Source organism: Branchiostoma belcheri, unplaced genomic scaffold (genome assembly GCF_001625305.1).
Source record: "Branchiostoma belcheri isolate BF01 breed outbred unplaced genomic scaffold, Haploidv18h27 scaffold164, whole genome shotgun sequence".
In the NCBI taxonomy this organism is placed as follows: Eukaryota; Metazoa; Chordata; class Leptocardii; order Amphioxiformes; family Branchiostomatidae; genus Branchiostoma; species Branchiostoma belcheri.
The window spans coordinates 545,903-569,533 of NW_017803091.1; the positions used below are offsets into that span (position 1 = coordinate 545,903).

The following is a 23,631-nucleotide window of genomic DNA, read 5'->3' on the forward strand; positions in this document are numbered from 1 at the left end:
TTATACCGACTATAAGGATATCCTGCTAATACACACACACACACACAATGGACAAACCGGTTTTTCCACATACGGCCCCTTTCTCTTAATCCCCACCATCTCCTCCTTTGTGAATATGTTGTAGAAATTGGCCTAAAGAGGTATGTAATACTGGCCAGGGGGGTTAAAAGGCTACCAAAACGTCCAATAGCTCAATATTGGTAGGGCGCTTTGTAACTCACTGACCCTAGGACTCACTCACTGACCCTAGTAGTAGATCCTAGGCCTCTCTCTTCAATGACATGCTAGATGATTTCAGTTCCAGCCGGTCTTTCTAACGCCGTTGGCGAACTAGACCGTCTAGACGTAAAAAAAGTTACAGGGAACCTCCTTGCATAGAACGCCTACCCCGAGGTAACGTTATAGTTTAGTCAAGGTTATATGTAGATATCCTCCTTGGTTTAGTACGTCATGGAGGTAACGTTAGATGTGATTTTTCTTTTCTACCATAGTAGTGTGTCCCTACTTTTTTAGTGCTTCCCCTATATTTCTTTACCTCACGCAATTCCAGTATAGACCATTTGTAATGTTATCTACCCACTTCGTGGAAGAACTCCTCTAATTTCTCTATCTGGTTTTGAGTTCCAACGTGCCAATGCTAATGACTTGTTATGTAACACTTTCAAATTTCGCGGTTTGCCTAACCTCGCGAGAACGGGCGAGATTTACCCTTGGGATGACGGGTAATATATTTTGTATTGACCAATCAGCGGGCTCCCCTGCAGGTTGAAGTGAAATTTCGTCAGTTTGCAGGTTGCCTTGTAAACGGAGTACAGTTTCACCGGAAAACGTCTTCATCGTTGGCATTTCTAGATTTTGTCCGTTCGTTCAGTGGGCAGGATAAAGGTACGGGGGTTCTAAATTTTATCAATTTTTTTAGATGGTGGGCCGTGGACATGTTGTGCACCTCGATATACTAGTATGTGAATGGGGGAGGGGGGCATAAATTATGGATACACAATTTTTTCTTGTTGGGGATTTAGGGGTAATTTGGTTAACCCCAAATATTTGTGGTATACGTGAAGCCAGCTAAAGTTTGTGACGTTTAATGATACTTCATGTGTTTTATGCAACATACACAGAGCTGTACATGTACCTACTAAATTTTTAGGTACTTTTACTAAGTTTTAGGTACAGCAAGGACTCAAGATGAAGATCAAGAATTTATAATTTAATTTGAAAGCTCCTTGGGTATTGGTACCCAGGGCTCGAAGTTCAGTTTTGGGAATAGGTGCACTGGTGCATCCAAACTACTAGTAAAAAATTAGCTGCACAAAAATTTTTTTGGGTGCACCATATTATGAAACAAAAATTTACAGGTCTTACTTCTCCTCTTATGCTCTTCTGAGCTTGAATCTAAAATGAGAGCTAAGTTCAAACTCTTAAACATTACAAGAGGTAGAAAAGAGCTTTCTTCATGCTTTTAGTGTAATAATCTTAAATACGGCCTAGCTTTTGTAACACAAGCACATGATGTAGCTCATTTACATGGCAGAAACAATATGTAGGAGTCAGACTGTAGGGAGGTTGGACAGGGAACAGAGCTACAGATGCTTTCATCTGAATGAATGAAGGCTTGACATTTTCTTCATGTTTATTGCAGTGCTGACATCATGGGGACGAGTTTTGCGGAGATCTGTGAGAACTGTAAGATGGGACGTGAGTACGCGCTGCTGGGGAACTACGACACGTCGCTGGTGTACTACCAGGGCGTGCTGCAGCAGATCCAGAAACTACTGGTCTCTATCAAGGAACCCGCACGCAAGCACAAGTGGCAACAGGTGAGGGGTACTTAGTGCTGCGTACCTAAACCCACATTTAGGTTCAGGTCCGGATTCAAGTCGTAGAGGTTTAGGTTCAGTTCCGGACTTGTAAGTTGTTGTCTGGGTGAAACTTTGGTCACAATGTTGTTTGGGCAAAACTTAAAGGCGAGGTCCAATACTTTCAGTTTTGGGGCCTTTCTACCCAAAATCCTATTTGTAAATGGTGATTTATTGGTTTCTGCCAACCCCGCACATATTTGCCGTGATATCTGACCCGAGCGATGTTTCGCGGCTAGCGCCAGATTGTCCGCTAGGCGGCGCTGCGACTGGATCTGTGACGTAAAAAGTTTCATTCTGCTACTAGCGTAAACAACAATGGCGGGCGTGCAACCTTCCGATTTGAGCCACAGACAGACAGTAGTGGTGACTCCGAGCCTGATCCAGGCGATGAGAACGTTTGGGATGGACGTGACGTGGAGACAGAGGGTTGGAGGTTGGGGAATCGAGACTGGTGCCGCTGTGGAAACTGCCTGGCGATGCCCTCTGTACGGGAGAGTGTTTGATGTCACGACTTGCCAGAGCTGACAGACACTGAGAAGAACGTCGGTACAGACCACCGATGCATTAGAAACCACCCTGACTTCGATGTGATTCTGCACCCGGCAAACCTCCGAACGTTGCTAATTTTTTGGTGGGATCTGATCCGACAGGGCGTGCAGGAGCCGGTCTCCAACAGGTCGGTACCGTGAATACCGCAGTTTGTTTACATTGCAACTTACTCGACCCTTTGATGGATTTATTTATATCGACTGCCCATATGCCCAACAGAAAGGAATTGAAGTGTGAATACTACTTTCCTGTCACCACTGTCTGTCTGTGGCTCAAATCGGAAGGTTGCACGCCCGCCATTGTTGTTTACGCTAGTAGCAGAATGAAACTTTTTACGTCACAGATCCAGTCGCAGCGCCGCCTAGCGGACAATCTGGCGCTAGCCGCAAAACATCGCTCGGGTCAGATATCACGGCAAATATGTGCGGGGTTGGCAGAAACCAATAAATCACCATTTACAAATAGGATTTTGGGTAGAAAGGCCCCAAAACTGAAATTATTGGACCTCGCCTTTAAGCCACATAACATGGAGGCCAGTGCTTGACGATGCCCGATGGCAATGTTTTCTTCATCATGTTGCAGCAAAGATTTTGCAATCTACGGGAGGTTTTAGGTGGTTTGGAAAGAAAAGGGGTATGTGAAATGGTCTTTTATGGTAATAAGTCCGGACTCGGTTCTTGACTTTTAGTTTTTTTGGACTTGAACATTGCAGAATGTCAAAATTTTGTCCTGTAATTCAAAATAATTTCTGCAAACACTCAACCAAATAATACCTACAACACAGGGGTTTCTCTAGAAAAATTTAGCATGAGGGAGCAGATCGCAAGCGTGGCGAGGGAGGATTTTAATGAGAGTAACACAGTTTGTAATGCTAGAATGCATCATGAATTGTTGTGAATTGTCTTTTCAGTCAATACATGAACATGTGATAGTAAAGATGTCAGTTGAGGAATGATTCTACTGTACTCCATATGTTTCACAATGTCTGGTTTGATCTGGATGTAATTATTACAAGGAACATGTGTTGAAATGTGTAGTTTTTGTCAGGTGCGACAGGAGATTGCCACGGAGTATGAACACGTGAAGGACATCAGCGGAACGCTCAACAGCTTCAAGACAGACAACCAGGGCGCCCGCGGCCGCGTGCACGAGGAACCCACGCGGGATCCTGACGTCTGGCCACCGCCCACTCCGGTCGAACACAAGTAGGTGTCTTCACTCTACCTGAACTGACATGTTTTCTACATTAAGATACACACTTTCTGAATGTTCAAATTCAAAGATGTATTAGGTTGTCACAGTCAACATTAGGTATTTTGATGTTTTACAATTTCGAACCTGTACTGAAAGGATTAAACAAACCGGTTTTCATACTGGTCAGCATCTTTTCCTGTCATACAATAATACATAAACCACCCATCAAAAAACACATCAGTTCTTTTATTTCTACAAATTACAATAACTGTAAAGCGAGGAGAAGTTGAATTTATATGTTGAGAGTTAGTTTCTTTCTGTATCTGTTAACTGTATCTGTTCATTTTGTTGTGATCTGTACTTAGCCAAGTGTGGCAAAAATGTGCAATAAAGGTCATCATTCATTTATTTATTAAAAAAAGATAATCCAAACACCTCCCTTTTCATAGACCTTCTCCCAACTATAACCGGCGTGGACCAGTCCGAGCTGAACCACGACAAGCTCCCGCCCGCGTGGGCCCGTCCAACCCTCCCGGCCGCGGGGCAGCTGACCGGCGGGATCGGCGGGCAGGGCCGTCAGCGGGGGGCGGGGGAGACCGCAGGGGTGACCCCAGGGCACGCGGGCCGCCTGGACGCCAGGACGCGAAAGGAAGAGGAAAGGGCAAAGATGAAAAAGTAGGTTTTACTGAAGTAAAGAGGGGAGCTTTTGTTGAAGACGAGCGGTAATCAATATTCAAGACAATTTTTTTCGCATTTAGACAAGAAAAGCAGGTCACTTTCACATACTTAATGTCAGGCATGAAATGAACATATAGTAGGTTAAGTAATAATAATAAGTATGCAGGTATATTTCCAGGTGTTTCAAGAAGAGAGAAGAAACAATGGTTATTAGTAGATGTACAATAGTACACAGTGTTATCTTAATAGAAAGAATTTTAGTATTTAGCACCAGAATTTAGTATTGTTAATGGTAGTGTTCTGTATTCCATGTCCTACCAAACATGGTTATCCTTCAGTAAGTTTTGCAAATGCAGTCACATCTGCTCATGTCATTTGGCTACCAATTCTCTAAATATTAATTACGGGTTGGGCAGCAGGGAAAACGTTAAATTTGCACAAAAGATGTTTTTCCTTAATTACCAGCAACTTTCTACAAGTCATGCCCACATTCATATTGGAGTAGTATCCATCATGACTGATGTTGTCTTGACTGTTCTCCAGGGAGATCGGAAGTCTCCAGATGAAGAGAAGAAGTTTGACCCTGCAGGTTATGATAAGGACCTGGTGGAGGCCCTGGAGAGAGACATTGTGCAGAGAAACCCCAATGTACACTGGTAAGGAAGGCTGGAAATACCACCTGTACATGCACCTTAGTGCAGGTAACTTTGGAGCTGTCTACCTGCACCTAACCTGCACTGGTCCATGTACTGGGTTTTACATTTTTAAAGGTGTACTTTTATTTGTGCATTGACAGGTATCCACCTACTAATACATTTTGAATTAAGTGTGACTGTGTTGTTGTCATCAGGGATGACATTGCAGGGAACCCTGAGGCTAAGAGGCTGTTGGAGGAGGCTGTGGTACTGCCCATGTGGATGCCAGACTTCTTCAAGGGGATCAGAAGGCCTTGGAAGGTGAGCCGTCTTCAGACAGGGGAGATGTATATGTATCCAACATCTCAATTTCGTTTGACGTTACATACATGTACTGTCGAGGGACAGGAAAATAGTGAAATTTTGACCCAATGATACGCTATTTCCTGGAGATTTTGCGGGTAGTACAGTGACATTTCTTCCCTACCTTAACATGCTGATTTATGTCTGTCAAAGATGGCTAGAACACAGTGGTGTCGTGTGGCATAATGGCTCAGAACTCAGGTATTGGGTTCAAATGGGACACTTTATTTTCCACACTTAGTTCAGATGGAAATGAGTGGACATTAAATGGAGGTCCCATGTTTGTGGATAGCCACATCTTAATAAGCATGTGCATCAAAGAACCATACTTGACTAAAAGAGTAGTCGTCCTCCCTGGTGTTAGCGGTTCAAATCTTACAGTCTTATGGCGGCACTTTGGGTCATATTGAAGTCACTCGAGTAAGCGCCGAATGACAGCCGCTCCAGACCCCAAGCTCCTCACAATTCAGCTCTTGGCTTCAAGAAGAGAGTAGCCTGCCCACCCATTCACAATAACACTAATACATGCTTGTTTTATCCCACAGGGAGTGTTGATGGTAGGCCCGCCTGGTACTGGGAAGACCATGCTTGCCAAAGCCGTCGCTACCGAGTGTGGCACCACGTTTTTCAATGTGACGTCTTCAACATTAAGCTCCAAGTACCGAGGAGAGTCTGAGAAACTGGTGCGACTACTGTTTGAAATGGTATGGATGAATCCTGTTTATTCTACATATCAGAACATTACAGAGAAGGACTCAAGGCATAGGATTAACTTCCTGCCCAAATAGGGAAATACGAATCTGAGTCAAACAAGCAGCGTGCAAAATACCTGGTTGCCCAGTTGCCCCAGGCAACCAAATTTTACTTGGGGCAACCTATTTTTGAACCTAGGTAGCCCAGTGTGCTACCTGAATTCTAAGAATGCCCCCCCCCCAAATCATGCCCACTTGGCTTGCACCACTGTATCCGGCAGATGCTTTTTAATTTTAGGTATTAATGGCTATTACTAGTATCAGTTATATATATTAACTAAAGGCTGTTAGACAGGCTGTTAGTGTTAGAAAGGCTGTTAGAAAGGCTTATGTATGTAACATTACTTAATTTGATGAAAGTAGTAACTTATAGATGGGGCAAGCTAGAATTCTGATGGGCAACCTAATTTTTGTTCAAGAAAGTATTTTGTACACTGAACATTTGGCATAGGTCTGTCTTTTGATACATGTACTTTCATTTTTGGCCTTGGCCTTGGGCATAGATGATTTTGCTGTATTCACACGTGAGTCCCACACTGCTGTGAAAGGGTAGTAAACACATGATGAGTCATTCTGTGTAACACCCATGGGCATTTGTACCATGCGTGTCTTCATTTCAGCTCTTTGGTTCCTATTAAGTCCCGTTCCTCTGACATTGCAGGCTCGTTTCTACGCTCCCAGCACCATCTTTGTGGATGAGATAGACTCCATCTGTAGCCGGCGAGGCAGTGACTCTGAACACGAGGCCAGTCGCAGGGTCAAGTCTGAGCTGCTGATTCAGATGGACGGTATGTCATCAGCTCTGTAGTGTTGTAATGTTACTCACACAGTCAAAAGTAAGGTACATGTACATTCAGAGTTCGAAGTACTTTTTTGAGCCAGGTAGCACAGTGTTACCTAGGGCAAAAACTAGGTAGCGCATCAGAACTTTAGGTTGCCTGGTCGTCACTGCTGCTACGCGCGGTGCTTGAAAGAAATTGACGTGTATCGCTGTATTTCTGGAAATAAATGCCGTAGATCTAGCCCTGTCTTGGCTCACGTGAGCGCCACATGGTGCTGCCTGCACAAAAAACGCATCTCTGAGTTCAGCGGTACTGAGTCCGGAAGCAACTAGCATACAAGAAAATCAGGTTGCGTGGTGGACGGTGGTGCTAGTGTGCTACCGGGTATTTTGAACACTGCACATGTACATGTACTATGTATACAACACAACCCTAGTCAAACTGGTCTCAACAACGTAGTGTTCTAACCGGCTTCCGTCTTATTTCGCTGCCCATGACAGACAAAATTTTACTCAATCTGTCATCAAAATCGTTGTGTAAAGATCTAGAGAGAGATGTTATTAAACTAAGCTTAGTCTGCCAGCAAAATCTGCCCCTCAACATGCAGCACTTTTATGTTTAATTGCTGTCACCCTGTGTGTCTTGCCCCAACAGAGGGGTGTTGCACAGTGTCTTCTCAAGAACAAGAACTTCTGTAGTGTGAACTTACAAACTTGCTGTTTTTTGTGCACCTGCCGCCACCACAAAGACCTAATTCTGTGTACATGTACATCTCCATTTTTCTCGGACTGTGAACTTTTGCTACCACGAACATAAAGTGTAGTTGAAACACAGCCGTTAGTTATTTTTGTTTACAGGATTCTGGTAGTTTGTGGTCGGGTGCCTTGTGTGGGCTGTTTTAGCACCAACCATAAATGTCAGAAATGTGAGATATAATGGCACAAAGTATGTTGAACAGGGGAAGTAATTTACCATCACACAGATAAGATATTTCAATGTTTGTTTATTGTTTATTTTGATTTTTCACAAAGTGAAAGGAAGGGCAAAACAGGTGCATACGCACCTTTACAAGTTGCCCTCCCCCATACAAAAGCACATATACAACATCAAAATTTACATTGTCAATAACAACAAGTATAAGAATACACTCTCACACACTCACTCACTGCACGGCTTAACGTCCGTTGTTCCCCGTCATGCAAGGGTTGGACGTCGTGGGGTGTCGTTTAGGTCTAATAGCTGCTCTCCAGCTGCTTCTGTCTTGAATAGGTAATTGAAATAGAAGGTTAAGCATAATTCAAATATATATAATAAGTTTGTATAAATGTTTGGTGGTTGGTTTGTTGTCTCCAGGTGTGTCGGCTAATGAAGGAGATGAAGGGAAGATGGTGATGGTTCTGGCAGCCACTAACTTCCCCTGGGACCTGGACGAGGCCCTGCGCCGCCGGCTGGAGAAGAGGATCTATATCCCCCTGCCTGACAGTGAGACAGCCTCTCAGTCTGCAGCTTCACACCCCTGTTTAGTGCTGTGTACCTGTTCACTGGAAGTAGTTCCGTAAAAATGTTCAGGTTCAAGTAAAAAAAACCCTGAATGTCTGGAACTACAATGTATTTCCGGACCTACAAAAAAAAAATTGTGTTACTTTCCTTTTTTTTGTTCTAAACCACCTGAAATTTTTATTAATAGTAAAAAAATTTGAACTGCAAAATGAAGAAAACATTGCCATTGGGCATCCTCAAGTGTCAGCCTCTGTAAATTATGTGGCCACAGTTTTGCCCAGACGTGCCCAGCAAACAACATATCTTGCTTCTAAACCCTGGTAGTGCAGTGCTCGCTGCAAAAATTTCTGGTAAAGATGCCCCCTTTTCTATTGGGAAATGTTAACTGAGAAGTATTTGTTAATAGTTCTTCCTTTATTTCCAGCATCATCGAGGGAAGAGCTGCTTAAGATCAACCTGAAGGAAGTGCCGATTGCTGAAGACGTCATCCTGGCCTCTATAGCTGAGAAAATGGACGGGTACTCTGGTGCTGACATCACCAATGTCTGCAGGTCAGGGCACAACTTTACCCTTCAGTCAGAACTGTCAGATAGTTGTCAAGTGTGTTTGTTCATGTGTGTGTTTGCGTGTGTGTGTATGTACATGTGTACTCTCACCTCTCGAATAAAAGTACCCCCTGGAATAAAAGTACCCCCCGGACAAATCTTCAAAATGTAATAAAAGTACCCCCTGGAATAAAAGTACCCCCCGGAAAATTTTAAATTGAAATGTTTAAGCAATGTTTATGCTACTAAAATGTGTTCTCACGGTGTACATGTATGTGTCCCTTGCAAACACAGGTCCCAAATAAACATACCGGGGTACCCCCGGAATAAAAGTACTCCCGAGAAATCTTCAAAACCTAATAAATATCCCCCCCCCCAGAATAAACATACCCCTGGAAAATTACCAAATTATCAGCCTGCATTCTTACAGGTTAATGAGAAGTACATGCCTTTGTATATGTCGTGCAGTCTAATGACATTATCCATCTACATTCTAACTTGAGATCTGACTCTGAGTTCACACAATTTGTTGTTGATCATTGCATTGCATGCATGCATTGAGCAGGAACAATGCTATCAAGTTTTGGAATACGAGTCCTTGATTTTTTAAGGTTAAGAAAAATTACATGAATAGAGTTGAACAAAAATTAACAATATGCTAAATACATGCTCTATACAAATTTGCAGTAATGTGTAAAAAGCCATAGGGAAAAGAATCAAATATAGAATATAATGTTAGATTTTGAATGGTATTTCATTTTTATACCTTTAGAAAAACTTCAATCAGTTTTCAAACAATTGTCACAATCCACAAGTCACACACAAAGTTCACACGAGAATAGCAACAATTTGAAGCACTGCCACAATCTCAAGGGTCTCAGGTTTCACTTACAAAATGTAGCAAGCTTTGAAGTTTGTGTTAGTATGCAAATGATGGGAGGCGGGGCCACAAGTTCTTGGAAGAATGGTTCATTCTCTAGTAGGGGGACAATAACATTTAAAACATTTTGATGTGTACTTGATATGAATAGATTGCAAGTTTTGTCATGTCAACACCTTTTTACTTATTATTCAACTGTTCCATAATGTAACAGCCATATTTGATTTTTTAAGAAAGAGTTTTATTCACATTTAAAAATCATAGCTTCCCCATACTCAAAGTAGGCTCTTCCAAATGATCGTGGGAAGTTTTCAAGTGTTTACTCCTTACGTGCTCCAGTCAGAACGGACTATTTCCAGCTTGAATTGTCATTTCTGTGGTAGGATTTTGGAATTCTTGTGAGAAATACGATTTATTGTGCTAAAATACACTGTTGTCTGGTATTGTTTTCATATTTTCATTGGAAAAAGGAATACTTGAAACACGTAATGTGCAAGCACATGTTCCTCCCCTTAGTAACGCTAGCTCATATCTCCGACCTGCTACGTGTTCCAAAATATTACTTACCTTTTTCAAAAAAAGAGGTGATCTTTTCCCTACATAAGTACAAGTACGATGACTCAGTAAATCTGCCATACGTTTGGTGTCAGTAAAGTTCTGCCCATGCATATTTGACATGTTGCAAAGTGGCCGCTACTTTGGGCGGCTGTGTCCGGGCATCGTGGCTTTCCAAAAACTTGCACCCAGAAAAAATGTTTTCTCCATGAGGGCATGTACTTTCAATGCTGTTAACTATGCCCCGATTTTGAAAAATTATTGCACCGTCCAAAATGAGATCGTACCGGGTGGATGTTCGGGGCAACAAAAAAAAGGGACACGAGAGTTAAGTTTATTCAAGGACGTTCAACCCCGGAGCGGCCACCCCCGGTCTTGTCGGATCTTCTTGCGTACTGGCAGAACTAACAAAACATGAAAAGTTCCCGCTAGAATACCGCAACAAGTTACTACAAAAAGACTTAAATGTATTATTTGTACCAGGAACTTCCTTCTTACGTCCAGACATGTGCTTTTCGTGGCATTTTAACTCTGCTGTTACGTACTTTTTTGCCCGGAACTTTTTTGGATTCTGAAAAAAAATAAACGTACCGTCTAAAATAAGAACGTACAGGGCGGATTTCAAGGCGAAAAAAAATAAACGTCCCGGTACGTGTATTAGAGAGGTGAGCGTATAGTATGTGTGTGTACATCACAGATATCAGTATGCTAAGGGATAGGATTGATATTGATATCTACTAATTACCCAAGTTACCCGGCTACAGGACATCTCTACGAGACTGTAGACGCAGAACGCAGTGAATGATGATGATGAATTACCCAAAGTTATTAGAGAATAACCTAATTGCCTAATTAAAATCTAGTTATTCTCTAATAACTTTGGGTAATTAGAGGTTATCAATTTGTGCAAACGTACGTTTGTAGCTTTGACCATTATGCACATGAAAATCATACTTTTATTTCAGTTACTTGTACCAAAGTGCTATATTATAACTTTAAAGATAATTACATTTGGGGCAATAAAATGTGATGACGTCATCAATATGGTCCATAAAATCATATTCATAACCCTTTTGTACCCAGGTATCAATATTCAGTACAACTACAGTTCTTTCTAAATTTCTTTGTGAGAAAACGATGGAAATGTAAAATGCCAAATTAGCCAGGGAGGACACCGTTGAAAACAGTCCTTTTGTTCCTAGTTGTTACAGTTATTCCATCTTTCAATGCAGTGGTATCATTAAAAGTTCCAAATTCATTGTTTAAATTTTGAACCAGCCTGGTGTGTTGACTTTATGGCTCCTACCATTTTGGTCCATAATAGGATGCCTAGGCCTGTTTTTATTTTTATTTTTTTTTCGCCCGCCCGCTCCATTACTTTTCTAGAAAAATCCGTTAACCAAAAAATTAAATTGGTGTGGCCTTACAGTGTTCGAAATACCTGTCTGCAGTCTGCAATCTGCAGATAGATTTTCAAGATTGCAGATGAAAAATTTATACAATCTGCAATTTTGCAGAAGGAAAAATAGGCTCCAGATTCAATTGTTTTCAATTTAGCAAACTAGAACTCTCTGGCCCCAAGGACAGACAACACATAAACTCCTGTTTTGAAACAACAGGAGCTTCTTCACTAATTTGCATCAACCTTGTCTTGACTTGTCTATCTTTTGTTTCCCTTTCAACTTCCAAAAATTTGTCTTCACTAATTTCCATATGAATCAATAGTTTGTGCTTATAAACCTGCAATTTTCTTAGTGTCACTGATGAAAGGTAGTAGTCTGAGCATATCAGGTAGCACCAAAATCATATCGAGTTGCTTAAGAGTTAAGTACTGTTTTTTTGGTGTGTCTTATTAAAGTATGTTGTGTGGAAGGATGATATGTGGGTGTGATTACTACATTTACAGGTAAGGTATGATTTTAGCTGTAGTAGCTTGTAGTGGGAGACAGCGGTGAAAGACCCGTGAAGATACCAGTAAATGATAAATTTTCTGTGGAGAAGGATCTATAAAGTCTGAAATTAAAAAGAGTGATAGATTAAACTTAAAAGAATTCCAATAATGCTACAGATTTACAAAGCTACATATGATGTAAAAAAGACAGTAATGGTTTGAGATGGTTGTAGTATGGAGGCTTGTGTACTTGCAGAAAGTATTTCCAAATTGCAGAAAAAATTTTTGACTCTTCTGCAACATTGCAGAGCGCTGAAAAAAGTATTTCGACCACTGCCTTATCAGCATGTAACAAAAATAGGTGTTCCAAAGTACCATTTGCTGAGTCCTGTTGTTAATAAGTCAGGTGTGTTCCTCCACAGAGATGCCTCCATGATGGCCATGCGGCGCCGTATCGAGGGTCTGACTCCAGATCAGATTAAGAACCTCCCCAAGGAGGAGCTGGAACTCCCCACCTGCATGAAGGACTTTGAAGAAGCCTTGAAGAAAGTCTCCAAGTCTGTGTCCAAGGATGATCTGGCCAAGTATGTCAAGTGGATGGAGGAGTTTGGATCTACATAAAATATACCTGATCCTCTTCATCAGAATGGACTTCTTCAGCTGTACTTAGTCATCTTTTTGTTACGTTGGACCAGTGAAAGCTGCAAATAACCTCATCCAGTTCCATTCTGCTCAGTATTGCCTTGAATGATTGAAATTGAAAGTCCTTTTGAAATTGGAGTAGATGAGATGTGTGTCTCAGAATATAAATTCAGTGTATTTTGTTGGAAGTCTTCAGTACATAGTCAGACTCAGAGATAGTGCAAACAAGTTGCAGAAATGTAAAGATAGCTCTGCTGTCCGGCCAGTGCCTTCTTGTCTTAATCTGTCCATTCTCCCCAGACTTGCTGCATCAAAAGCTGTTGAATATGTATGTCCTTCTGTCTTGTCTTTTCTCACTATTTCTTCCTACTATGTTAATGATATTACTAGCACAAACACATGTTCTGTAACACTGGCTACACAATTGAGGAGAACTTCCTTACCGTCCATGATGTATAAAATCTTGTAGAACATTACAGAACACATGTATTTGCAAAGAATGAGATTGTTGGTACATACTGCACTGTGTTATTTGATTTGATGTGGTGGTAGAAGTAATTTCAGAGACTAGCTCAGTTAGGAATATTGAGTGCTGTTGAATGGCACTGGATTTTGTGCATCAGTTTTCTTTGTACCACAAAGGGGAAGGTTTAACTAATAACGCCAATATCTGGTGTTCTGCTAGCCAAGGTACAGAAATTTGTCTGGTAACAGCACGAAACCAGTTGAATAGATGTCAAAGTAATCATTTATGATACTTTATCAGCATTGTTATATGAAATTTCTTCCCCCTTTGAGATGATTCAACTCATACTTTTCACTCCTCTGAGCTGAACACATCTCCAACAGAAAGTAGACTGGGGTTAACATAGTCCACTGTATTGACCCTCAGTATGATTGGTACAGCATCATTCCAACTGAATGTGAACTCAAGTCATTCCTCAAACCATGGAACTCACAATTAGAATCTTTTTGCAGATGGTCATGTTGTGAGACATCAATTTTGTTCTGTAATGTAGAGGAGATGTTACCATACCAATGTATACTACCTGAGCTGACTGTACACTGTAGTTACTGAGTACTACAGGCACTAGAATATGTTTATAAATTTGCGATGATTGAATGAACTAATAATTTGGTTCCATAGCTAGCCCTGACTCCATTGTACTTATAGCGGGACAGACCATTATTTGGAGGGTGGAGCTTGTGTTACACAGACTTCTAACCTGTGTCCGCCTGGGTAAAATGTGTAAAAGTGTAGACATGCAAAACTAGAGCTTAGTAATCTGTGTGACACAAACTCCACACCATATAATATCCTAGCCTATGTAACCCAAGCTCCGGGGGGCTCCCTACATAGTCCGCCACCCAATTTTTTCGGGGGCCGGGTGGATGTTGGGCGGCCAGCAAAAGCGATTTAATCAGGCTAATAATATCCCTCCCGCTATAAGCATGATGTAATCAAGATTGTTAATGAAGCTAGACCTTAGCTCCCTACCAGAAAGCCTAACAAGGCTTGTATTTCATTGCACAAATGTTGTGCCTTTACTATCTTTGTGTTAGAGTTACATTTGAATGAACCAATGAGTGATTTTGTTGACAAAACACACACACAAACACACACACACACACACTTTGATGCACAGAACTATAAACACCAAGTTATTTGATGTGTTTGGAAATAAAAATTGCTGCACTTTGAGTACAGATGCCTAATTCTCTTCAAATGTTTGACAATTCATAGAAATTGCTTCTGAAACTGTTTTCCAGATTTTTATACTAGAAAATTGCTGTTTTGAAAAGGTGATAATGCAGCCTTTATTTACTGAAAGGCTGGTGACTGCTAGTATCACATGTAAGTTTCATTTCATCTGTTTTGTTTAGGTTGATTTCCAGGCCAGTAAAGGCCTAGAGACATTGTTGCATTTTGTAGGCCGCATTGTCTTGTTGGCTATTCAACCCATAGGTACTGGGTTCAAGTCCCTTCACTCAGGTTAAAATTAGTACCAAGCTCCTGTTTTTTGGGATGTCTTTTGGATCGGACACTAAATGCAAATGAAAGAACCCACCACACCTTTCAAAAAAAGACTAGCATGCCCTGGTGTGTGATGGTCCAAGCACGTGTATTGTATCCTTGCCATTTCAAGAAATCAATCTGAAATTTGGTGATTCACTATTTGTCTACCGACTCCAGGAAGAATACTTAGACATTCAGTGTTCAAAAACAAGAATTCGGGGATCTCAGACAAAAAGAAAAAGCTCAGACCAACATGAAATATCTACATCTCTTGTAATCGTGACTGTGTCCTCCACTGATTCACCAATAACGCTATATTTATAGTGCAAGGGAAACAACACCAGCTGTCAAGGAGGTCATGTAATAAAAACACCTGTATGTAGAGGTGATTTGTGACTTGCTCCCTAGGGGACAGACTGAACCAAACCATATGTCCATTCCGACCAAACCAAAGGGCTATGCGGGAACACAGACAAGGCAAAAACAATATCTCCATTTTTCTTGCAGGTATCAAAAGTTAGAAGCCTGGCCCACATGGGGGTCGAACCCACGACCTTCGCGTTATCAGCACGACGCTCTAACCAACTGAGCTAATGGGCCGCAGCTGCGCAGTAGGCGAAACTCTAAAACTATAAAAGTACCCACAGAAATTTCTGAAAATGATAATTACGTTCATCATGCCTATTATTTACCACTCCATGTTACGTTAATAATGTTACAAAAATTGACCGACCAATCTATAGAATAAGCTAAATATTTAGGTTTCTTATAAAATCTACCTTTGATGATGAATGGTATCTTCTAATAACCTTTGACCAAATAAAGCTTAGTCTGATGACGCACATGGAAAAGCTCACTTACCCTAACAGGTGGCATATTACAAACATTAATACTAAAATACGAGAAGTTTCCGAAGCTATTTCACAAAACAATGTAATATATATTTTATATGTATTTAGCACATGAATATTATCGTTTTTTTAATTTTGTAACGCTCTAAAGTGGTGATTATTACGGCTAATAATTCTTGAACCTCCCTCGTTAGAATGGTATGTTCCAAGTTGATGTCAGAAGCCTTGGGGGATCCGTGGGAGTTGACGGACAGCGGTCGTGTGTTGTTTTGGTGTGAAAAATCCAGATTTTAATCCATTTGTTAAACATAAAGCCAAGGAAGACGCACAAGAATGGCGCTAAGGGAAGGAGCTGCTTAAATGGTTTAACGGGAAGCAGACATCAGGTTAGTAAAAGGAAAATTTTCAACCATGGTTGTTTGGAAAATTATTGATAAGCATAACTTATCAAAACACCTACACCAGCTGCGTTGTCTGACATCTTGATAGACGTGTAAAATCTGGAGGGTAGGAAAGATTCTTATCTGCCATCATCCATACCAGCATCTGCTGCCTAGAATCTTCAAATTTCACGTGCGTAGTGTTCATAAAATAAGATACACATTTGCTATATAATCATTTCTGTTGAAGGAGGACATATAAATTTTTGGTGTGGTTTGATTTCTGGTTCTAACACCTGCAGCAGGTTATGTTGGTCAGTTGGAGGGATTTGGATAATTCATGTGTTAAAGAAGGGAACTGTCGTCACTAAGGGTGTACAGAGCTCGAAATGCCTGTTCTTTTTTCCTACATATTTATGAGACATATGTCAAAATTTGATTTCTCAAGTTTGAACTGGTGGCACCACAAAGCCACAAGAATCATCTGCAGTGTCAGAAATACCCACCTTCAGTCTGCATTTTGAAGAGATATTTTGAATATTGTAGAAGAAAAACTAAGCAATCTGGAATTTTGCAGACTGAAAAAAATCTTGACTTAAGTCAGGACCTGAATCTAAGCCTCTGGACTTGAGGAGGGCCTGCATGCCCTTTTTCGTTAACCGTTATGGGCTATTTTAATTTACCGTTAATCGTTGCCGGCCCGCTCAATTCAACGTTAAGCGTTATCAGTATATTCATCGTGAAGCGTTATTGGTCATTTTAATTCAACGTAAAACGTTATTTGTCATCCTAAATTCAGTGTTAAGCGTTAATGAATAATTCTTCGTTACGCCTAATTTTGCCTTTCAAAGTACAGGAAAATGCGTCATAAAGGTTTAAAAATACAAAATTTCCCGGGGGAGAATGCCCCTGGAACCCCCTACATTGCTTGCGCCTTTGGCGCTCGGTCCCTTCGGCCATAGCCAGCACCAGGTTTCCGTCAATTACTGGAAGTTTGCGGAGAGTTACAGAATCTTTTTAACGAATCCGTCAACGTCGACAGACAAAATTAACAAAAATCTTGAGTAAAATATAAAAACATCAGAAGGACCGACGAACACTCCCAACACCATGCCTCTCAAAATGCGGGAAATTGCGTTTTTGAAGGCTTAAAAATCCTAAATTTTCCGGGAGAGCATCCCCCCGGACCCCCTCAGATTGCGAGCGCCTTCGGCGCTCCCCTCTCAAAATCCATCGGTAAAACTGGGCGAACGGTCAAGCTGGGTAGAGCCCTGGCCGACGTCGACTCGGACTCCCCTTTATTTGTGGACGCACTCGGGGACCAGGGCAGGTGGGAAACACAGGAAACACATATCTTTAATTCGTGCTTCATTACATGTAAGGTATACGTAATTTTGTTAGTGATCACCTTTTCTCCTAAAGCGAGATACCAAATCCAGTGCAGTTCGAAAAAAAAGCCTGTCAATTTACCGTTAAGCGTTGCCGACCGTCCTGAATTTACCGTTAAGCGTTATTGGCCCTGCTGAATTTACCGTTAACCGTTGCCAGGACCCCCCCATGCAGACCCTCCTTGAGCAGTACTGTACACACCCTTTTACTTACTGTAGATCATGTAAGTATACATATTACTAGTATTAGGTTGAGAAAGCTGTAGTATGGAGTGCCAAAAAAAAAACTTGCTCAAGCAACTGGATATGATTTTAGAAACAGTCAGACGTTTCAGGTAGCATGTTACTTTTCCTCAGTATGGAGGCTTGTGTATTTGAAGAAGGAAGTATTTCTTAATTGCAGAACAAAATTTTGATGTTTGTAATATTGCAGAACACTAAAAAAAAGGTTCCTACCAGTGCTACCACTGATGTGTTTGTTGTAAATAGTGAAAGAGAATTATTTCTATTATTTCACATTTCTGTTACAGTTGTGCAGGTAGCCCAATTGTTAACACCATGAACATATTGGAACCCTGTTGGATATTTTCTTCCTCATTTTTCTGCCATCTTCCGAATTTCATACAGGACTTTCAAGATATCACAATCATGAGACATCAATTTTTTTCTGAGAAGCTCCTTCGGGACACATTCTTCCATTGCATTGAAGGTTTGGAAAGGATGTGAGGAATTTATATTGATCTTCTGATCAGTGTGTTTGTTTACCACTTGCAATCTACACAAGGCAGACAACAGTTGTTGACATAAAAATGTGAGTACAACAGAGATGTCAAACATACTGCCAATATTAGCATGTAGGGCAAACTTATCAACTAAAATTCTGATTCTAACAAGAAATGCAGCCCAAGGTCCTCAGATATCTATGTTGAGTCTACAGGGAAGTATTTAAGTATTGTGTCAGGATGGTTACATGTTCAGAGGAAGGTGGAAAGAACTACATGTAGAATCATCATGTTAAATATAAGTCTGTAATTGTCACAGCATATACATCATCATCATCTCTTGACTTTGTGGTAAACATACAGTTTTCAATGAATGAAAGACCTTTATTATACATTTTTGCTCAATTGTGAACTAAGTACAGGTCACGGCAAATAGCTATGGTAGACTAAAATATATCTATAGTAAAACTACATATGTACAGGTTCTGCTTCTTCTCGCTTCTTAAAACAGTTGTAAATGTAAGAACAGATGGAGCTTATAGTACGAGGATTATCGAGTTTCATGAGGAATGTGAATTTTTGTTTTCTATGTAAAATTCTAAAACTAGGGAAATAATCTTACTTTACATATACACATTTACTTACATTGAAGAGAATCTTTCATTATCACATATCAATTTCATTAATCTATGACACTGGTATTGGGTTGACTTGAATCAAGATGTAGGTACCAAATTTGATGGTTATGATAATTTAAAAAAAATCAATTTTGAAAATTTGCTTAGCCAGCCTAAGAAAAGGATGAATAGATATTTGGTTGGGAAATCTGACATTTGTATAGCCAGTGGTTATGTAGTAATATGTACCATGATCAACAGCTAAGGCAGGATGAGCCTGAGGTTTATCATGTTGCTTGATGTGATGCATAAAGATGTTTTTTCCCAGTAGAAGCCTTTATACGCCCCCTCCTTCCTGCGCTTATCTGGTACTGATGTCATGGTTGCTAGGTTCCCAGCTGGTGAGGGCCTTGGGACAGCCTGGTCAGGGTTATGTAACTGTTGTAAGGCCACAGCAAGTCAATTTTATGGATGGCATCCTCTGCAGACTACAAATCTAATGCGAGCCGGCGAAAAAAAACAAGGCGGGCCAAAAAAAAATAAGATTTTAAAATTTTGCCTCCATCATTGTATAAATGGTTTTGATTCAGTGGGAACATCACATATACACAGCCAGCACCACATATCACTGCATCAAAGTAAGAAACAAAACATCAAATCAAAGCCTTTTCTTGTCTCCTCTCTTCATAAATATCTGCCATCCACCTTCCGGCATGGCAACAGACATCTTTGCCCATTTTCGGCATGTTGACCACTGTCAGAAGGCAAAAAAAAATTCTTGTTTTTTTTACCCCCAAATCAGGCGAAAATTAATGAGCGCGCTGATGTCATCCATAAAAATTATTTGCTGTGGCCTAATGTGAAGTGCATCAATCCAGGGCCTGTTTGGAGGTTAACATTGGAGCCTGATGGTTTTATGTTAAATGCAATTTCTGGGTAGCAAAAAAAACAAACAAATTTTTTTGATAAGAAAATTCCCAAACCTCTCTGACATTAACCTGTACAGCCATTTCTTAGCACATTTCCATTTTATACTTGAGGCCACACCAATTTAATTTGTTGGTTCTCGTATTTGTTCAGAAAAAAATACAAATGTATGACAAAAGAAACATGACAAAAAAAAATAAAAACATGACTAGGCAAACATTTTTCAAGAAAGTTGTAAGCTTTCAGTCAATACCTTTGAGTGGAAACTATCTTTTACTGGAAAAACACCTTAGCTCTTTCTTTGAAAGGGAGGCAGAATCTGGGAAAATTCATGTTTTTGTATAGTATGTAATTACTGCATTAGGCCACACCAATATAATTAATTGGTTCTCAGATTAGCCCACTTCATTAAAAATGTATTTAGCCTTTAGGTTCTGAATCAGCTCCAAAATGTCCATAATTTGGCCTCAATAGTTGAGGAATTGTTCTTGTCATCTTAATTGATACAGTTTTTCATCTAACATTTGCAATGGCTTGATTGAAATTTGAATGTTCAAAATTCATAATTTTGATTACAAAGCAGCCTGGTATGTTGACTTCATGGCTCCTATCTTAGCATTTGGGCCTGCCATTGGATGTCTTGGCCTGCTTTTTGCTCTGTCGCTTCATTTTTTTCTGAACCAACAAATGAAATCGGTATGGCCTTATTACTGTAAGACATGTACAGGTGGTTCTCTTGACTACAAAGTGGTACACATATGCATGCAGTTTTCTCCCCCACTGAGGGAGGGAATCAATTAGCAGGAACCAATTAGAATGAGGTAAATCATCTGGAGAGGAAGAGTTGGGTTGTACCATTCATTACTATTGATGGGGGATGTGAAAAATTGGATTTTTGTAACAAAAATACAATTGTATTTGTGCAAAAATACAATTTGACATAAACTATGGAAAATCTGATATGTGTGAGGTATATAGCAGCATTAATACTTTGATATTCAAATGGTGTGTAGAAATATTACACTCCATGGATGAATCAATGTAATTTCAAGCTCCCAGTGCTGGTGTTCCCCTACATTCCTGAATTTTCTGCCAATTTCTCTGGGAAATGTGTTCAACTTGGTTATCTGGATGTCACATACTTTTCCTTGAATGTGGTTTGCCTTGGGTGGATATGATTGTAAGGGCTTGAAATACTGGGTGCATGTGCACCTTAGTTCACCCAAATTTGCACCCAATTTTTTCTACATGGGTGCACCCAAATGTTTTTGTAGGTTTACATATGTAAAAATGTCAAATGTATACTGTAGTATACGGCATATTATTAACATCTTAATGTCAGAAAAATAATGAAATAATTTTCTTTAAAAATGAAACACAATTAGTTTTTGCTGACATTCTACTTATTTTAGCTTAAATGCGCCCAATATTTTAGGTTGGGTGCACCAGTGCACCTAATCCCCAAATTGAATTTCGAGCCATGTTTGTTAACACAGATCTCTTTATCAATATCTCTGCAGAAAGCTGATGAGGCCGGCTTTGAAAAGGAAGATCACAATCAGGAATCCTCAAGGCAGAAGGAGAAGGGTTCCACAAGGACAGCACGACTCCATCACACCTGCTGCCTAGGAAAATGGTTGGACATGTGACTTGCACAGGAAGCCAGTGTTTCATCCTATTGTGAAAAAAGGTCACCGGCAACAATCTCCCGGGAAAGATGTCGTGACCAGCAGTGGCATTCAGAAGCCAGCATTTATAGTTTCTCAGCCTGCATAGTGCACAAAGCACAAGTTTGTTGCAAATTGATACAGGCAAAGCGAAAGGTTGCACTCGTGGAGATTTTATTTCCACAGTGAAGGAAGAGATGGGAGATGTGAAATGTTAGCATGTTAGCAACCAAACAGTCTTCTCATCCCAACAGTGGGAATGACAGGCATATCAGAAACCTCTGCAAAGGTTTTACATCACCATGTACAGGTACTTGGACACAATCATGGTATGATAAAAGATTTGTCTGTCACAGAAGACTATACAGGAGATGACAGGCCTGTAGGCTTGTTGCAGAGGCCACACTGATGAAATCTGTGACTTCGGGAAGATCCCGTAAATTTTTTTCCATAAAAGGATGATTCTGTTGTGTTCCCTGACTGTTATACACCCAAGAGCATTGAACAGTACTGGTGATATCAGTTTCAGTGTTAAGAAGGTGTGAACATGTGAAACAAGAAGCTGAGGACATGTTAAATTTGCTATCCATTACTTGAACTGAACATTGTGTTCAAGGGAAATAATGGATGACTCTAGGGACTGGCCCTTTGTGAACTGTACAATGTGCAATATGAGTACCTGGAACGACACATATAACATCACAGATGGACCAAATCTTGATCCTGGTATAGATGAGGAGATCACCAACTTGTCACCGTCACTTGTCGTTCTGTTGTCATTTCTCATGATCCTGATGATCCTGATCACAGTCCTGGGAAACAGCATCGTGTGTCTGATCGTGTTCCAGAAGCCCGTCATGCGATCTGCCATCAACCTACTGCTGGCAAACATGGCTGCAGCAGACATCCTGGTCGGCGTACTGTCCATGCCCCTTCACTCTGATCGCGCTCATCGCCGGAGACTGGCTTCTCGGAACAGTTTTCTGTCAGATCCACGCGTTCCTCTACACCGTCTGCGTGATCGAGGGGATCCTGATCTTGGTCACGATCAGCGTGGATCGCTACATGATCATCGTGCGACGTAAAGACAAGTTGAACACGACACGTGCCAAAGTGCTGATCGCGGTGACGTGGATTTTCTCCATCGTGGTGTGCTTCCCTCCCCTGGTTGGATGGGGTCACCTACAGTACCTCCCCGGGCAGGCTCAGTGTCGGTTAGTGAGTACAGGCCCTGCTGACATGGTGTACTCCCTGCTGCTCGTCCTGGTGCAGTTCTTCCTGCCATTCTTTGCCATGCTGTATTCCTTCATGTGCATCATCAGCACGGTCCGGAAGAACTCCATGCGCATCATGAACCAGCCGGAGTGCCTGGCCGTGACCCAGTCCAGCCGGCTGGGTCTGCAGGTGGTCCAGGCCCGCGCGCGCAAGCTCAACGTGGACATGAGCTTCAAGACGCGAGCGTTCACCACCATCTTTGTCCTGTTCATCATCTACGTGCTGTGCTGGGCGCCGTACGCCGTCGTGGAGGTCGTCCACGCGTCGTGGGTCAACGCCAAACAGGCGCTGGGCATGGTGACCTTTGACTCTATCGTGTTGTGGATCTCGTATCTAAACTCCGCCATCAACCCCATGGTGTACTGCTGGCGCATCAAGAAGTTCCGCGAGGCTGTTCGGGAGTTGATGCCGTCGCTCAAGTTTCTGCCAAAGTTGCCCGGGCGTGTCCACCGCCGTATCCGACCTGGTGCCATGTACGAGTGTAACGCAAGTGAGACGTCCACGGTATAATTCACAACTAAGATTGGACAGTCGAATGTTAATGAACATTTGTACTAGCTTGTCAAAGGATAATCACAAATTTAAAATAGCTGTTCAACTGGGAAATCAGTTGATCATCACACTCAGAAAAACAATGTACTCTACTATCAAGCCTAGTACTAGTAAGTAGAAGGTACTCAATGGAAGATTGAGAATTATTCTTGAAACATGCCAGTCAAATTTCTGGTCGTTTCTTTACAAAGTTGAATCAAACCTGTTGCACTCAAAGCGATATCTAGAAAGTTGATATGCCACATCATTGTGCCATAAGCATACAAAGCAGTGTTAAGATGAGCATCACGGCTGTTAGCCATTGTTTAATGTGTAAACCTGGCTAACATGCCAAAAATAGCACCAAAAATAAGAAGACCTCTGTGCCAGTTGTTACTAAACTCTGCAATATGAAATAATGATTCAAT

At 41.1% G+C, this 23,631-nt stretch overlaps 2 protein-coding genes and 1 non-coding gene across 3 annotated transcripts; 2 read left to right on the top strand and 1 right to left on the bottom strand.

The window, feature by feature from the left end:
• The first annotated feature begins 749 nt into the window (after positions 1-749).
• Positions 750-14,530, top strand: LOC109466374 (katanin p60 ATPase-containing subunit A1-like). Its single transcript, XM_019764087.1, has 11 exons — positions 750-885; positions 1,643-1,820; positions 3,459-3,616; positions 4,055-4,280; positions 4,827-4,939; positions 5,134-5,239; positions 5,827-5,985; positions 6,695-6,821; positions 8,169-8,297; positions 8,740-8,866; positions 12,609-14,530. Exons 2-11 carry the CDS (start codon positions 1,653-1,655, stop codon positions 12,805-12,807), a joined length of 1,512 nt encoding a protein of 503 aa, XP_019619646.1. The 5' UTR covers positions 750-885; positions 1,643-1,652; the 3' UTR covers positions 12,808-14,530.
• An 841-nt stretch (positions 14,531-15,371) lies between these two features.
• On the bottom strand, positions 15,372-15,445 carry Trnai-gau. Its single transcript has one exon. It is a non-coding gene; the product is annotated as a tRNA-Ile (tRNA).
• Positions 15,446-15,892: 447 nt separating this feature from the next.
• Positions 15,893-23,308, top strand: LOC109466376 (high-affinity lysophosphatidic acid receptor-like). The gene is given in 3 exon segments (XM_019764089.1): positions 15,893-16,082; positions 21,251-22,326; positions 22,328-23,308. Coding segments are annotated over 2 exon segments (1,161 nt in total). The 5' UTR covers positions 15,893-16,082; positions 21,251-22,020; the 3' UTR covers positions 23,183-23,308.
• Positions 23,309-23,631: the final 323 nt, after the last annotated feature.

Bases quoted from the DNA above. Each gene is read 5' to 3' on its own strand.
- LOC109466374 (XM_019764087.1), top strand. From the start codon at position 1,653: ATGGGGACGAGTTTTGCGGAGATCTGTGAGAACTGTAAGATGGGACGT. The intron at 8,298-8,739 runs GTGAGACAGCCT...CTTTATTTCCAG, and splicing joins CTATATCCCCCTGCCTGACA to CATCATCGAGGGAAGAGCTG. The intron at 8,867-12,608 runs GTCAGGGCACAA...GTTCCTCCACAG, and splicing joins GACATCACCAATGTCTGCAG to AGATGCCTCCATGATGGCCA.